This window comes from Asterias rubens, chromosome 4 (genome assembly GCF_902459465.1).
Source record: "Asterias rubens chromosome 4, eAstRub1.3, whole genome shotgun sequence".
In the NCBI taxonomy this organism is placed as follows: domain Eukaryota; kingdom Metazoa; phylum Echinodermata; class Asteroidea; order Forcipulatida; family Asteriidae; genus Asterias; species Asterias rubens.
In genome coordinates this window covers 3275921-3291998 of record NC_047065.1, presented here as the reverse complement: position 1 = coordinate 3291998, position 16078 = coordinate 3275921, and the positions used below count along the sequence as shown (strand labels likewise).

At 39.0% G+C, this 16078-nt stretch overlaps 2 protein-coding genes across 2 annotated transcripts; both read right to left on the bottom strand.

Annotated features, from left to right (window-relative positions):
• Positions 1–1836: 1836 nt before the first annotated feature.
• On the bottom strand, positions 1837–6531 carry LOC117289124 (ficolin-1-like). The gene is made up of 4 exons (XM_033770099.1): positions 6445–6531; positions 3787–3914; positions 3409–3670; positions 1837–2536 (listed from the first exon to the last, which is right to left on the bottom strand). The coding sequence occupies exons 1-4, from the start codon at positions 6509–6511 to the stop codon at positions 2292–2294; spliced, it is 702 nt and encodes a 233-aa protein (XP_033625990.1). The 5' UTR covers positions 6512–6531; the 3' UTR covers positions 1837–2291.
• A 5012-nt stretch (positions 6532–11543) lies between these two features.
• On the bottom strand, positions 11544–15316 carry LOC117289455 (low-density lipoprotein receptor-related protein 12-like; the record flags this gene model as incomplete). The annotated part of the gene is made up of 3 exons (XM_033770587.1): positions 11544–12049; positions 14009–14116; positions 14917–15316. Coding segments are annotated over 3 exons (807 nt in total), but the record flags the coding sequence as incomplete, so codon positions are not given.
• Between the last annotated feature and the right edge of the window lie 762 nt (positions 15317–16078).

Sequence of the window (16078 nt, the reverse complement as noted above, 5' to 3'; positions counted from 1 at the left end):
GTTTTTTTTTCTTCATAATTATCTCGCAACTCCGACAACCAATCGAGCTCAAATTTTCTCTTGAATTGCAAGTGGGTTAGAATCCCACCCGAGTAATATGTTTGACTTTTTGTTCAACAGAGCTCGGTAAAGTAGGCTACTGCGTATAGTGTGCTAACACACATCAGTGTAAAAGGGTAAAACTTCAAGTATACTTCATGATGAGATTGTAGGTTTTCACACTGTCAGGTGTTGTCTATGATGCTTTTTTCTTTCTCTGCTTTCTGTACTATAAGGAATTGTAGATTCTTGTTTAAATTATAATGAAGTAGCCTAACAGTGTTTTCGTGAAAGCATGTTTTGAATCATAAAAATCGGCCAAATAATCTTGAGAAAACGAATAAGAAACGATGTATAGTACTTTTTCTCAGCTAGAAGGAAGGTTAAAAAAAAAATGTTCGCCACACACTTTCCGGCTAAAGTGCGCGGCGTTTAAAACCATATATTGGACACTTTCGGAACAGAACACAAAAAGTTCACAGATTTACAAATAACTTACAGGGTTTACAGAAGGTAATGGTGAAAGACTTCTCTTGAAATGTTATTCCATGAAATGCATTACTTTTTGAGAAAATATTCAAAGAATTATAAATTCTCGATATCGAAATTTACGGATTTATCTTAAACACATGTCATGACACGGCGAAACGTGCGGAAACAAGGGTGGGTTTCCCCGTTATTTTCTCCCGACTCCGATGACCGACTGAGCTTAAATTTTCACAGGTTTTTTATTTTATATAGAAGTTGTGATACACGAAGTGTGGGCCTTGGACTTTACTGTTTACCGAAAGTGTCCAATGGCTTTAATTGGAGAAGTTTCTTAAATTAAAACAATCGCAGAGTGATAACTCATAATGAGAGTGTATCGGGTGAACATTTCATGACATTCTTGCTCGAACGCAGGAAGGTTTGGGTTGTGAGAACTGCACGATGTCTTCAGATTAAAAAAAAACCAATACAGCCTGAAGTTCAAAATCCATTTAGCAAAATAACCAATCTGTGAACGTTTCATCACATTGGGATTGCCAGTGAATCCAATCTGAAAGATTTTCAGTACAGGAAATTAGAAACTTACCCAAGTTGGATCATTACCTGTTACACAGTTGTTTATTTTAGATTTCATTCATAGATTATACTTCTGTCATAGATTATATCTGAGCATTAATTAACCAGGACATATCCATTGCAGTTAATATTAGTCTTATTAGGCCTACTAAGAGAATAAATGATTTCTACCATACCGCCATTTGCTTACAAAGCATTTGCAGGGGGGGGGGACCCAAACAGAACAATTATTAGGAAAGGAGACAGTTGTGGTTTAAGACACTGGACACTATTGGTAATTGTCAAGGACCAGTCTTCTTACTTGGCGTATATAATATGCATAAAATAACAAACCTGTGAAAATTTGAGCTCAGTTGGTCGTCGAAGTTGCGAGATCACTATGAAAGAAAAAACAACCTTGTCGCACGAAGTTGTGTGCTTTCAGATGCTTTGCGAGACCTCAAAATCTAGCTCTGAGGTCTCAAAATCAAATTCATGGGCACTTACTTCTTTCTCGAAACCGCGTCACTTCAGAGAGAGCCGTTACTCACAATGTTGTATACTATCAACCTCTCCCCATTACTCGTTACCAAGGTTTTATGCTAATAACTATTTGGAGTAATTACCAATAGTGTCCACTGCCTTTAAAAAGGCATCGATTTAGTATGGAACCGTATTAAGCCCTTTTTAATGTTCGTATATATCTAAATTCTATGTGAACAACTTACAATAGCGGATCTTTCATGACAAAAGTTCCAAAATAAAATATTGTATTCGATTCAACAAGCCACCGCATTGTTTATAAAAACACTAGCATCCACTCTCATTATACGAGTCGGATTTAGAACGGGTTATTTAAAAGGGTATCTTGAGAGTTTTATAAGCAATGCGTTTGTACTTGGAAGTCTTACATACTATACTGGTCGTATTGGGTTTAAAGTGACATTCCTTATTAGTGACTTTCTGCAACTATTTTAGCTACCCGATGTCACGATTTTTATACATGTCTCATTTAATCCATTGCATTAAAAGTAAATTCACATTAAATTGTTTTCCATGTTTTCCATTTTTATGTTTCAAAGTACAGGTTTAATTATTTTTGTTTAAAAATTTACGAGAAACTTAATAAGGTGAAGCGATCAGGTGATTTATGAGGAGATGTTTATTACTGCGTACCTTTTTATAATGGTATCCATCTTAATTAAGGACTAAACTTTCCTTCTAATCTTCATCTCAGTTGTTTTGAGAGAGCGGGTACCCGAAAAGCCATACCACCTAATTCCTTCGTCGTTCGTAGTGGCCTCATTGAAGTATCTCCCGTTCAAATTGGAGCGGTAGCAGAAATTGTACCACCATGCTCCGTGGTATTGCTCAGCACAGTACCCACTATGGGCATCGTTGTCTCGGTCTTTGGTCGAGAAGGCCTGGTTATTGTGGTATGCTAACTTGTCTCCTGAAAGATAACACACGTAGCCATTATAGTCATACGTGTAAATAAAGGCGATGTTGACAGGAGGTAACTTTAAACATTAGTTGTTTCGAACATAACTTAGGCCGATAAGGTGTGATTAGAAACAAATTTATCAATTAATGGAACTGGGATATTGGGAGAAGTGAAGTAATTGTTTCACAACCAGGTTCACTTTTAGCTTGCATTTTGGTTTCTTTTTAAGTTAAAGTTTAATAAGAAAATTGATCGAAATAGGATTTCAAAGCAACTTTTATATATTGTACTTATATTAATTTGTTCTCCTCCAAATTGTGGTTTTACGATTTAGCACGTTTAAAATTGCTGAATTTAAGTTATGTGTATTTTTGTCATGTTTGAGTTTCAAGGGGTAAACACATTCATATTCCTCTTTTCCGCTTGGTTTTGGGCAGCAAATGGTAATCAAAATTACCCAATTTTGGCTTGGTTGGAACAGCAAAATTATACTCCCGTCCTTTGTCCTGTCTGGAGTTGAGGAGCAAAAGATAGATAATTCCCCCTCCAATTTTAAAGGCACTCCAGACACTTTTGGTTACTACTCAAAATGATTATTAGAAACCTACTTGAACTAGCATTGGAGAGATGTGAACATTGTGAGAAACGGCTCCCTCTGAAGGAGCGTAGTTTTTTGAGAAAGAGGTGATTTCTCATTCAACTATTTGAATCACGATGTTGCTTTTGAGAAAGAGGTGATTTCTCATCCAACTATTTGAATCACGATGTTGCTTTTCTCTCTTTCATTGAGACCTACCAAAAGCAATCGGTCACAGCGATGGACACAGATTACCCTGCAATATTTCTGTATTAATACGAAATATCCACTTATAGCATCTTACCTGCGGTTCCAGAGTAACTTCCTACAGTCAGCCTGTAGTTATCGCTCACATCGGCGATGCTGAACAATTCATAAAAGGCAAAGCCGGTAACGTCGTCGAAGCTTGTGAGATCTACGCGGAGTTCATACTCGCCCTGAGCAGTCAGACGGTGCAAGTTGTCGTTACCCAGCCAAAACTCTCCCTCTAGATTCCCAAAGCCCCGGCTGTAGTTGGCAAAGTCCAAATAGAAATCTACATTGCCGTCCTGACGCCGCTGGAAAACCTATCGAAGAAAAATTTACGCACATCATTTTGAATGGCTTTGTGATTACATAACATTTTAGACTTTACACTTCTAAAAAATGTGTAATTTTGATGGAAAGTCCGCCATTGTCTTACCGTCCAGCCTCCGCCGTCTGTCTCCATATCACAGTACACCTTGAATGGCCTACCGGAGTCCGGCTTCACGGCGTAAACGCCACTGCGTGCCTCACCTCTTGCGAGCACGTCGGAACAATCTCTGACTCCTTATATAAAAAACGAGATGATGATTTTAGTATAGATGGTAAACAGAATACCAGGATAAGATTGAAATGAGAATCATCTACTATACGCCTCTCATAATATTTGTGCATGACGTCATAATTCTGACCCAAAATGAGGCTATGGGCGCACTTCCCCCATCACTTGCCGTGGCTGTGCCCATCGCCTCGTTTTGGATTAGCATTGTGACGTACCTCATGCATAAATATTAAGAAAGGCGTATATCCCTCTATTTAAAGGCACTGGACACTATTGGTAATTACTCAAAATAATCGTAAGCATAAAACTTACTTGGTAATGAGCAGCGGAGAGCTGTTGATGGTCTCTCTAAATGTAAAAGAGTGAAAACACCACTCTTTACATTTCGAGATGTCCCTCATATGGCTCTTCAGAAAGAGTGGTGGTTATTTCACTCTTTTAGAGGGGTTTCACTCCAGGACAGAGTGGAAAATCACTCAAAAAGATGCAAACTTCAATCTAAAAGAGTGGAAGACCACTTGCAAAAAGAATTGTCCTTCATTATGGCTCTTCAAAGTGTGCTGTTTCACCCTTTTACATGAAACGACTCCCTCAGAAGTAAACGTAGTTTTCGAGAAAGAAGTTATTTCAAACTAAAATATTTGAATTGAATTTGAGACCAGAGCTGAGGTCTCGAAATCAAGCGTCTGAAAGCATACAACTTGTGGGACAAGAGTGTCTTTCTTTCTTTATTCTCTCGCAACTTCGACGACCAATAGAGTCCATAATTTCACAGGTTTGTTATTTTATGCATAATAATGTCAAGTTGGCAGGAGAAGTCCGAAGAAGAACACAGTTAGCTTGGGGGAAATTTGGGAAACTCAGCATCATATTCAGAGACAAGGCTCACTTAAAAGTCGGATCTTCAATCAATGCATCATTAAATTGCTATCCTACGGGGCAGAAACGTGGACAACAACTAAGAAATTGGAAAAGAAACTGAGAGTCACAGAAAGAGCAATGGAGATGATCATGGTAGGAGTTGCAAAAAAGGACAGGGTCAGAAATGAGAACTTACGAAAGAAAACAAATGCCAGGGACATCATACAGGAAATAAAAACAAAGAAATGGAGGTGGGCAGGCCACCTTGCAAGACGCCATGACAAAAGACGGACACATTGCATTACGGAATGGACCCCAAGAACCCATACTTGACATAGAGGCAGACCAAGCAGGCGTTGGATGGACGACATCACAGAGTTTGGAACCGTCACATGGATGCGACGCGCACAGGAAAGATCGAGATGGAACAATGATGAAGAGGCCTTCACACCAAGTGAAAACACTGGTCTTTGACAATTACCAAGGACGTCCAGTGCCGTATAAGAGTGAAAAACCACACATTATGTCCGCCATACCACTCTTGCAAAGAGTCATCATAAATAGCGAACAACTCTTTTTAGAGTGAAAGACGGGTACTTTCAACTCGATTTAGAGTGAAGTTAGTTTGTTTCCATTTCACTCAAAAAGCGTGACACAGATTAACTTTCACTCTCAAAAGAGCGAAAGTAACACCACTCGGAGTGAAAACACCCTTGTCGCACTTTTGTGTATGAGTAAATTTGGACGCATAAACAGAAGGTGTAATGCTGATAAGCATAAACCTTCTGTTTATACGATGGGCATGGAGGAAGAATCGATGGGGGTGTGTGAGGGTGTGCGTGTGCGTGTGTGGGGGGGGGGCAAGTACGTTCCGAATGGTGATTAAATAGACCCCTTGCATGTAAATGACGCCACTGATGTCCATAAAGGACCATCATTGGCTGAGAGTCATGCGCAGCGCGTACACACGCGTGCAGGTTTCCGTAGACACTATTGGTAATTGTCAAAGACTAGCCTTCACAGTTGGTGTACCTCAACATATGCATAAAATAACAAACCTGTGAAAATTTGAGCTCAATCGGTCATCGAACTTGCGAAATAATAATGAAAGAAAAACAACCCTTGCAACACGAAGTTGTGTGCGTTTAGATGGTTGATTTCGAGACCTCAAGTTCTAAACTTGAGTTCTCGAAATCAAATTCGTGGAAAATTACTTTTTCTCGAAAACTATGGCACTTCAGAGGGAGCCGTTTCTCACAATGTTTTATATCATCAACCTCTCCCCATTACTCGTCACCAAGAAAGGTTTTATGCCAATAATTATTTTGAGTAATTACCAATAGTGTCCTCTGCCTTTAAAGATGCCCGCCATGCAAACGGCCTTTTGTGGTACACAACAGTCTCTCCTAAACATAATCTTGAGTATTTAAAGGAACACAAATTTGCCTTCGTTGTTTTCCTTTTACTTTGCGAACTAACACGGTCGGCCATATGGGAGTCAAAAGATTGGGCTTCCATAAATGGCCGACCGTGTTAGGAAAACCACGCAATTTCGAGTCATATTGTGTGTATTCTACTTTTAAAACTTCTTTCTAAGAGATAATTAAATGTTGTCTGCTTGTGTCTATTTCTACCTCCATGGTTTAACCACGATTGTGAGCAAACAAAACCTACCATGGATCTTCGTCAACCTAGATACTGACTCCTGGAGCTCTTCCACCTGACGCCCAATGACTCCCATTTCACGTCTTGTGTCTTTTAACTGAAAATTAATTTTTGACAAATGAACTGATTTGAGCATGCAATTCTCATCATTGTAATACCAAATTTGCATATATGTGATGAGAATTGATATGGTTATGACATATTTTTACCAAAAAGGTGGTATTTTACCCTAAAAATGTCAGATTTTAGTGGTTTCTGCCCTGACCACATGGTAAGTCCGATCGGGCTAATAATTGCTGTGCTTTCATTGCTCATAAGGACCTACAATCACAGCAATTTTTATCAAAATCGGAAGACATGAGGTAAAAAAGTGCGTTGGTCTGACATGGAATGACCCATAAACAACCCCATGTTGCTCAATTAACTGCAACTACAAAACACGACTCCTTTCGTTGCTGAATAGAGTAGAAGTGTATAGATAAGTGAGCAACAGCCTATATGTAGATCATTTTATATTGAACAGATGGTACCCGCATTAAAGTTTGTTTTTCTTCCTGATACGCTGTTAGAGCGACCTGGATTCTTAGGGGAAAAAGCCGTTGAACGTTAAAGACACTGGACACTATTGGTTATTGTCAAAGACCAGTCTTCTCACATCTCAACATATGCATAAAATAACAAACCTGTGATATTTTAAGCTCAATTGGTTATCGAAGTTGCGAGATAATGATGAAAGAAAAAATTACCTTGTCACACGAACTTGTGTGCTTTCAGATTGCTTGATTGCGAGGGCCTCAAAATCTAATTCTGAGGTCTCGAAATCAAACTCGGGGAAAGTTACTCCTTTCTCGGAAACTACGTTACTTCAGAGGGGGCCTTTACTCACAATGTTTTATACTATCAACAGCTCTCCATTACTCGTTACCAAGTAAGGTTTTATGCTAATAATTATTTGAGTAATTACCAATAGTGTCCGCTGCCTTTAAGAGAGACTGAATCGGGAACTATGTAGGTAGGTCAGAGATCAGAGAGTGTCGTGTGCACAACATTCAACCAGACTCGAGGATTGGTTTTGGACTTGGGCCAGACCCAAAGTTGTTACAATGATGTGTTGACAACGAACAAGGAAGTACAACTCAGTCTGAACATAACAAGGAAAGATGGCTTAACAAGAGATTGGTGGTTTTTGCAGCTTACACTATGGACAATGTAGTATAGCGCTTGGCTATGGGTTGGGTCCTGAGTCTCGGCTGAATAAAGGTGTAAAGGACGAACGTCTTACTCGGTTAACAGCTGACTCAAGACCAAAGATTATAGAGCGCCGCAAGGCGCAAGATGCGGAACTGAAGCTTTATCTATTGTTGGAACGTGAAATACGCATGGGCGCCATTTCAGCAAGTGAATGTTTTGTTTCCCATTGATAGGAATGGTCATTGTCTGCACTGAACTGCACTGATCTATTGTATCAAAAGAGTATCAAAAGAGTTACTTGCCGAAATGGCATCCAGTGGGATTTCACATTTCAGCCCGAGTTCCGCATCTTGCGCTCTGCGGCGTTCTATAATCTTTGCCTCGTGGCTGGCCCGCTCGCACAGTCCAGCCACTGACACGCTTGGGTGACTTTATTATTTGTTAATACGTAATGTCTACAACATGTTTACTACATATCACTACACATCACTAATATTGAATGCAACATAATATAAATGACGAGGCTTTCGAAAACACATCAACATTTTGCTAACAAATTGCAAAAGAGAATCGTGGGCTCGTTTTAGATTGAGATTATACGACGGTAAATCACAACAAAATAGCATTATCAGTTATACGCTGCTTCTCCACACGGGAACGAAAACGACAAGGACAACAACGACAATGACAACGACAAAGGACGTTCAAACAAGTAAATTAAGGAACGATGGAATTAGTATGTATTAAAAAGCCGCGGCCTCATTGTTTATTAATTACCGAGATAATAATCGACAGGTTGGCGTGGTAGCAACTTACACTCATAATAACACTGTGATTTGAATCGTCACGATCAAAATAATACCCAGCGCGGATGAAAATGTTAATTAAATTACAGTTGCAACAGTATCAACTGAAACTATTATTTCATTCGGCCAATTTTTATCTCTGACAAAAACATAAACACAAAAATCAGTAATAAATAACGGAATCAATGTGTGGTGAAGAGGTCCACTTAGTGACCCTATCCACAAGCTGGGCTCTTGGGGCTGGCCCGAGGTGCATTGACGTCACCACGGGAAGGCTCACGTGATGGTGTGTCTGTTTTTTTCCAGGTGGAGGGTGGGTAAACATCTGCACACGTTCGTCCTGGAAAACGAAATAGGCGAAATACGCCACATCGGGGTCGACCCAGGGAAGCTAATCGAATGCACCCAGTGTAATAGATTTATTGAGTTGCTGCATAACAGAGATATTGACGTCCCATGTGCATTCAAATAGAACGAGCATTAAGCGCTCATGCTACTCTCACACTTGGGCGAATATTCTTGCGAATAATTTGGATATAAATTCGCGGTGAATTCGCCCAAAATTTGCGAATTGATAGTAAATATTTTCACGTTCGCCCTCGGTTACCCCTCGACCTGTCCGTACCAATTTGTTACGAATTTTTACGAATGCTTAACAATGGTAGCCAATGATTGCCAATGCCTTACAATAGCTTACGAAAGTTGCCAATGCATTACCAACGTTAATACATGAATGGCTACCAATGCTTACGAATATCTACGGCGAATGACTGTCTTCGCAACATTCGCTGAAATTAAAAAGCGCTTCACAATGCTGTTTCACACTGTTGCGAATAATATTAGAGTGAATGTGCTTACGAATGAAAATATGTGACAATCGCTCATACTTCGCAACATTCGCCGTGTCTTCGTAAGCGTTCGTAACAATTTCGGAGCGGTTACCCGTCACGCCCCATCTCCTTACGAAGATCGGTCAATTTACAAACCGGTTTGTTAATTTCAGCGAATGTTGCGAAGACGGTCATTCGCCTTGACATGTTAGCATTGGTAAGCCATTATTAACGTCTTTAAAGCATGCGGAAGCGTTGGCAACGTTCCTAAAGACGAAATTTCTCAGCCCTACACAGTTTACGAGAGCTATGCACGAACAGCTCAGAAACCACTTTTATGTGTTTTTTCCCTCTGTTTACCATGTCGTTTTATATCGTGCAATAATTATGGGCGCCATTTTTAATCCAAAAATCGCATTGTTTGGATAAATAACACTAATTAAATTCAAACTCTTTATATCAAACCAACTACAAAAATGTGAATCGTTTTATTATCGCTAATAAAAATATCAAAATCTTGACATTTATACTTCTGAATAATGAACACTTATTAGGAACATTACAGAATTGGTTTTTGCAAACAAATCAATTGCTGGCAGTGTAAGCACTTTATGTTTTCACCATAATACACATAAACCGACAAACCTGTAGAAGTTCGGGATCGATCGGCCATCTGGGTCACGAGAAAATAGTGAAAACCCGATTACAAGTTTTGCATGACATCGGATCAAAAAAAGAAGTTAAATCGCTCAGTGAATGTTAAACTCCAAACAGGAAATGAGTTTTGTTTATTCCTCATCAAATAATAATATGACATTTCAGACAGAACTATTTCAAGGGATCTTTACTGTCATCGTCATTAGACCGTGTAAGTTTTACGTAAATCTGTGATCTTCACGATGTTTGTTTCTTGCCAATTCTGTAACGTTCCTTTAGCTGATCTAATTTTACTGTAAAAACTTGAATTATGCAAACTAATAATGTGTATTTCAAAAAACAAACATTCATATCATTATGCGTATTATAAAAAGTAAAAGCTTTAATGTATAAAAATGTCTCTGATTTCACAGCTGCAATGTTTTCCCACAACAAAATGTGAGTTAAAAAACACTTGGGACCACTATAAATGTACAACAAAGACTCCAAAAGATTATTTATCTTACATGGAGATTTTGTGTTTTAAAACCCAAATTGCCAAAGTAATAATACCCATTACCATAGTAACCCCTTTAAAACAAGGGACATACAAGAACAAAGGTTTAATTCAGATAGAAACAAAATGAATGTGCAAAATGATTGGTTACGAAACAACAAACATTAGTAACTAAACAAAGTTTGACAATGTGCAGGGGCCTAGACGATCTAAACGTTCACTTTTGAGTTTGAAGAAAAATTGAGTTTCTGTAATCATACATTTTTGTACGAGTAAAGGTCGATGCAATGTTGTTGGAACCTATTCGTAATAACTCAAAACAATAGGAGACTTTCCAACGCTAGGCGGCAGCAGACATACCGGGTAAATTTCCATTGTTTACGTAGTTCTGAACATGCGCATAATTCTGAGAACAATGGATTTACCCGGTAAGTCTGCTGCCCTCTATCGTCCCAGAAAGTCTCCCATTGTTAGCATAAAAACTTGGTTGGAGAGCTGTTGATAGTATACAACATTGTGAGAAACGTAGTTTTTGAGAAAGAGGTATTAGCCTAAATGTCCCACTTAAAATACTTCAGCTGAAGCCTTTTCATTATCCATCTGTAAGCCCACAAAGTTGTGCAACATGGGAGGTTTTCTTTCATTATTCTCTATAGGCACATTCGATGACCAATTGAGCAAAACAATCACAGATTTGTTATTTAAAAAATATTTGGATAACACCAAGTGAGGGCTACTGGTGTTTGACAGTTTCCAAAGGTGTCCAGTGCCTTTAAGTTAACAACTATTGTGTAAACTCAATGCAGTCTATATATAGAGAGACAAAGGGGAAAACAAATCCAAACTGTTAAACGTTTGGTTTCGACACATTGTTGTCCACAGGAAAGAGGAAGTTGTTGGCATTTTCTAGTATTGTATATTCTTTTCATCGAGGTGTGAAATTGACTTCATTTGACTATATGGGCCCAATGTCATAGAGCCGTTTAAGCACGCAAAGTAGCTAAGCACGCAAAGTAGCTAAGCACACCTAGTAGCTAAGCACAGCTTTTGCTTACAAGAACTTTAGGTTACCAGCCAAACTACCATGTAACATGTACAATTTGTGACTGGAATCCTGCTTATTTTTGCTTAGCAGAAACATGATAAGCAAAGTTCTTTGCTTAAGCAGCTCTATGAAATTGGGCCATGGTCTACACTTTAACCACGCTAAACGTAAATACATCCCCCTTTAAAACATTTACATTATTGTTGTGCGAAGTAACGAGTAAAATGATAGGCACTTTCTAGTAGATTAAATTCTTTACATCAATGTGTGAAACCGACTTGATCGATGCTCTACATTTTTGGTGGCGGATACTGCCCGGGATGCTGTTGCATTGCCATTGGCGGTTGGTTATAGCCCGGTGGTGGCCCCCCGGGTTGCTGAGGGTAGACCCCTAGTTGATGTTGTTGTTGTTGGCTGCCAGGGGGCACTACAACTGTTGTGGTTGTTCTGGGTGCGTTGTTCTTGCAACAAAGGTGGTAACACAGGCAACCGCAACAAACAGCCAGGAGAACAACCCCGGCGATGCTCCCGACAATCACAGCGACTATAATCCCAATGCCCCAGCCGATAATGTTATTAACGATTTCCTCTGAAAGACGAACATCAAAATATTATTTGTTATTAATATTTTTATTGTTCAGAGCATGTTCAGAGTTTCCAACAAACACCAGGGCCCAACAAGCTTTGGTTTAACGTCTATGATTATGAATCTCACAATTCGTGATGCAGTAGCTAGACGACAATGCTTATTGCCTATATAGTCATTTTAATTGTAAAACCAGCGGTTAGCTTTAAGAAGGATTCGAACTCTTAAAGACACTGGATACATTTACCTTTTGTAATTGTCATAGACCAGTCTTCTCACTTGGTGTATCTCAACATATGCATAAAATAGTAAATGAAAAAAAAGACACCCTTGTCACACAAAAGTTGTGTGCTTTCAGATGCCTTGAATTCGAGACCTCAGCTCAATTCAAATATTTTAGTCTGAAAGATTACTTCTTTCTCAAAAACTACGTTACTTCAGAGGGAGCCGTTTCTCACAATGTTTTATTATTAACAGCTCTGTATTGATCGTTTCAAAGTAAGTTGTTGTGCTTATAAATGTTTTACTAATTACCAATAGTGTTCAGTACCTTTAAGTTTGGAGTCTAGACAGAGTTACATACGTTAATTTAACCAGATGTTTGCACTATTGGTATTGTCACCAACTCGGTTCCATTTTATGCTGTCTGCTTACTTCCCCATGCATAGATTTTCTTTTGAATATGTTAATTTGTTTGCCCATGGTTCGCTGAATTTAACGGGTGGCTGTGCCAAAAATGGGACCTCCTATATCCTTTTGAATTGAAAATAATATGATGGATCACCTCATGTTCGACCCTAGACTTTATTTCAAGTCTGAGATCGCTGTTATTGCTCTGCATCAGCCACGAAAAACGTCCCACGCATCTCGCGCAATGACCGAGTCTAAACAAGAGAGGGCGCTACATCAGGCAATAATATGACTCGGAGCCACAATTCCCAGACTTAGAACCAAGTCTAGCTCGACTCTAGTATTAGTAAAGTAATCTTCTCATGAAGATAGAAATATCAAAACGTGAGGTCGTGAACAATATTTTGCATATGAATAATATACAAGCTTTGGTTTGGAAGCAGCTGGACACAGCCTAAGGACCTAATGCTATTTTCCAATTGAAATGAAGTCAGAACTAAACTAGCTTGCTTGTAAACATCAAACAAAATGTAGTTACAAAAATAAATTGAAATTGATGCCTGAATTGATTTGTACAAAAGGTCTTTTAACTATAGGCAATCGAAATTTAAAATTGCTTTTGTCTTCTCCCGATCCCCAAAGTGCCAACAAAACGTCTCCAATGGTTAAAATGTAATCTTTTAAAATGTTGTTTTTTTCCACCACGAAAATGTGGGGGCCATTTTCCGAGTAGAATGAATCACGATCTCTACTACCCTACTAATTTCCTCCTGCGATGCGAAGCATCTAAACATAGTATTTATCTTGTAATAGTGTCAAGACCAGGAGTCGAACCCACACTCTGGTGTCCTTGCCCTATACTCTCATCTCATCAGGCAGCCATCATTGATTTGGGCTCTATGTAAGACTCCACACTTCTGAAGTGGTTCAACAGATAGTGCGATGGCAAATACTAATTCTAAGAATAAACTAATAATAACGATAACTTGCGGGTTTGCAATAACTCTTTTAGTTTTTTGAGGGAGTGTTGGCTCTGAGAAGAGTTTGGTCTGGAAGTTTCGAACAGTCTACTCTGCTCGTCTTCAAGAGAAAGGCCACAGGGGAATATTTGTTCTGTTTTTATCATATTATTGTCAGCATCACCACGAAGTGCCAACAACCGTGTCCTCCGCGTGTTCAAAAACAACCAAGATTTTTACATACGACGTACTGTACACAGACGATCTTGTTAAAATTTTAACTATTCTCTAACTGTAGAGCAAACGCTTGGTAGCGCGCTTTATAAATAATCGTTCGGTTACGAAAACAAAAGGATTAAAGTATTCGAATTACCGTAGTTCTCATCACTCGAGTCCCCACAGTTGTCGTAAAAGTCGTGCTGTAGATTGCTGTCAATACATCGGCCATTGTCGCATTCGAAATCACCTGACCCACAGACACCTGTACATAAAACAGACAAAAGTCACATAATGCGTCTTTTGTTGCTATACTATTATTAAAAAGTTGCATCCCCTTAAGGTGATCCCCTGGCTGCCGCTTCCCAGGTTGTATCGTAAATTGGGTGTGATCCCTGGCTACACGGCAGTTAACGGTTGTATGGCTTCTGACTGGCACCCTCGAACAAAGATATTGACGAAATGGGGCTAGGTATCTCAACGGTAGAGCGCCTGCATGTTGACCGGAGGTCGTTGATTTGAGTCCCGCTCTAGTCAATTTGTCTTTGTTCATGCCCAAAGTAATAAATATTACAATGCCTTTCTGGGGCCTGGAGCTCTTCCTTAAAACGCATGCAATTGTTGAGATAGAGGCCCCCTCTTGTACTCATCAATAATTCTCAAGATTGTGTGTCTCTTTGTGAAAACGGTGACGCAAGAATTAACAGTCCTCCGGAGAAACAATATTCGTCTAAAATCAATGCTGTGAAACATAAATCCGTTTATTTTTACACACAAACTTGACCCATCTAATTTTGATGAAAACAAATCACAGAGATACTGCGACAAATCGAATGATGAACTTACTAAAAAAATCTATTTTTTAAATTAAAAGCACTGGGCACTATTGTTAACTTAAAATAATTGTTAGCATAAAGACGTACTTGCTAACGTAGTTTTTTTAAGAGGAAGATTCTCACTCACTTAAGAACAAAATAATTCAGCTGAAGCATTTTATTATGCATCTGAAAGCACACAAAGTACCTATTGCTAACAAGTGTGTTTTTTACACACAAAAAAACATACCTGTTTTGAAAGACGTCAATGTAATGGAAAACCCACGACCTTGAGTAAAGTAGATGTTGTCCCCGGTTTTGAAGCGAAGGGTGAGTGAATTCAGTGTAGACGCATAGGCTGATGATGTTGTGTACCCACAGACAGTGGCCAACTTTTTCAAAATGAGATTCGGTCCATCGTAGATTTCAAGGAAGTTCGTATCGCAAGACCCGTCAGTGTCGACATAGTCAAAAGTAACGAGGAGTCTCTGTAGAATGGATGTCTGTATTGTAACAGTGCAGTCCTGGTTGGAGTCATATGAATACGATGATTGGGAGTTGATCTCTGCACTACCGCCAGCGTTGATGGTGATTGTTTGACCACAGTTATCCGAGAAGTAATATACTAAAGTTATAAAAGACGAAATACAGGATTGTAAAAGTGGTGGGTGGTTTTAAAGGCACTGTCGTCTATTTCACCAGTAACTCTTCTAAACTTAGAATTTATTGGGACTTAGGACGAGTTGAGTTTCGTATTCATTAACTTTGTGACGCATTGAACCTATCCTAAGTTAGGACGAGTTACTCGTTCTAGTTAAAATTATTCCCAGCGTTTCTTGAAATCGGCTGCTGGACACATTATTTTGGTAGTTACTCAAAATGATTGTAGCATACAAATTTACTTGGCAGCGAGCAAAGGGGAGCTGTTGATAGTATAAAACATTGTGAGACACGGCTCCATCTATATAGTTTTTAAACAAGGGGTAAGTTCCAACCCAAATAAAAACAAAAGGACTTCATCAGGGCCTGTTATAATACATCTGAAAGCACAAAAAGTTTAGCAACAACGGTGTTTTTTCTTCTTTCACTATTCTCTTGCAACTTCGATGACCAAATGAGCCCAAATATTATCCACACAATGGTTTGTTTTTTTTATGCTAGAGATACACCAATTGAGGATACTGGTCTTTGACAACTACCAATAGTGTACCCTGCTTATAAGACACTGGACACCATTGGTTGTTGCCAAAGACCAGTGAGTCTTTTCACTTGGTGTATCTCAACATAATGCATAAAAAAAAACTGTGAAATTTTGATTTCTCAATTGGTCGTCGAAGTTGCGAGGTAATAATGGAAGAAAATACACCCACGTCACACGAAGTTGTTTGCTTTCAGATGCTTGGTTTCGGGAC

Coding starts and splice junctions, on each gene's coding strand:
- LOC117289124 (XM_033770099.1), bottom strand. CDS start 6,511: ATGGGAGTCATTGGGCGTCAGGTGGAAGAGCTCCAGGAGTCAGTATCT. Junction 3,671..3,786: donor CAGACGGCGGAGGCTGGACG/GTAAGACAATGG, acceptor TTTCTTCGATAG/GTTTTCCAGCGGCGTCAGGA. Junction 2,537..3,408: donor AAGTTACTCTGGAACCGCAG/GTAAGATGCTAT, acceptor GTTATCTTTCAG/GAGACAAGTTAGCATACCAC.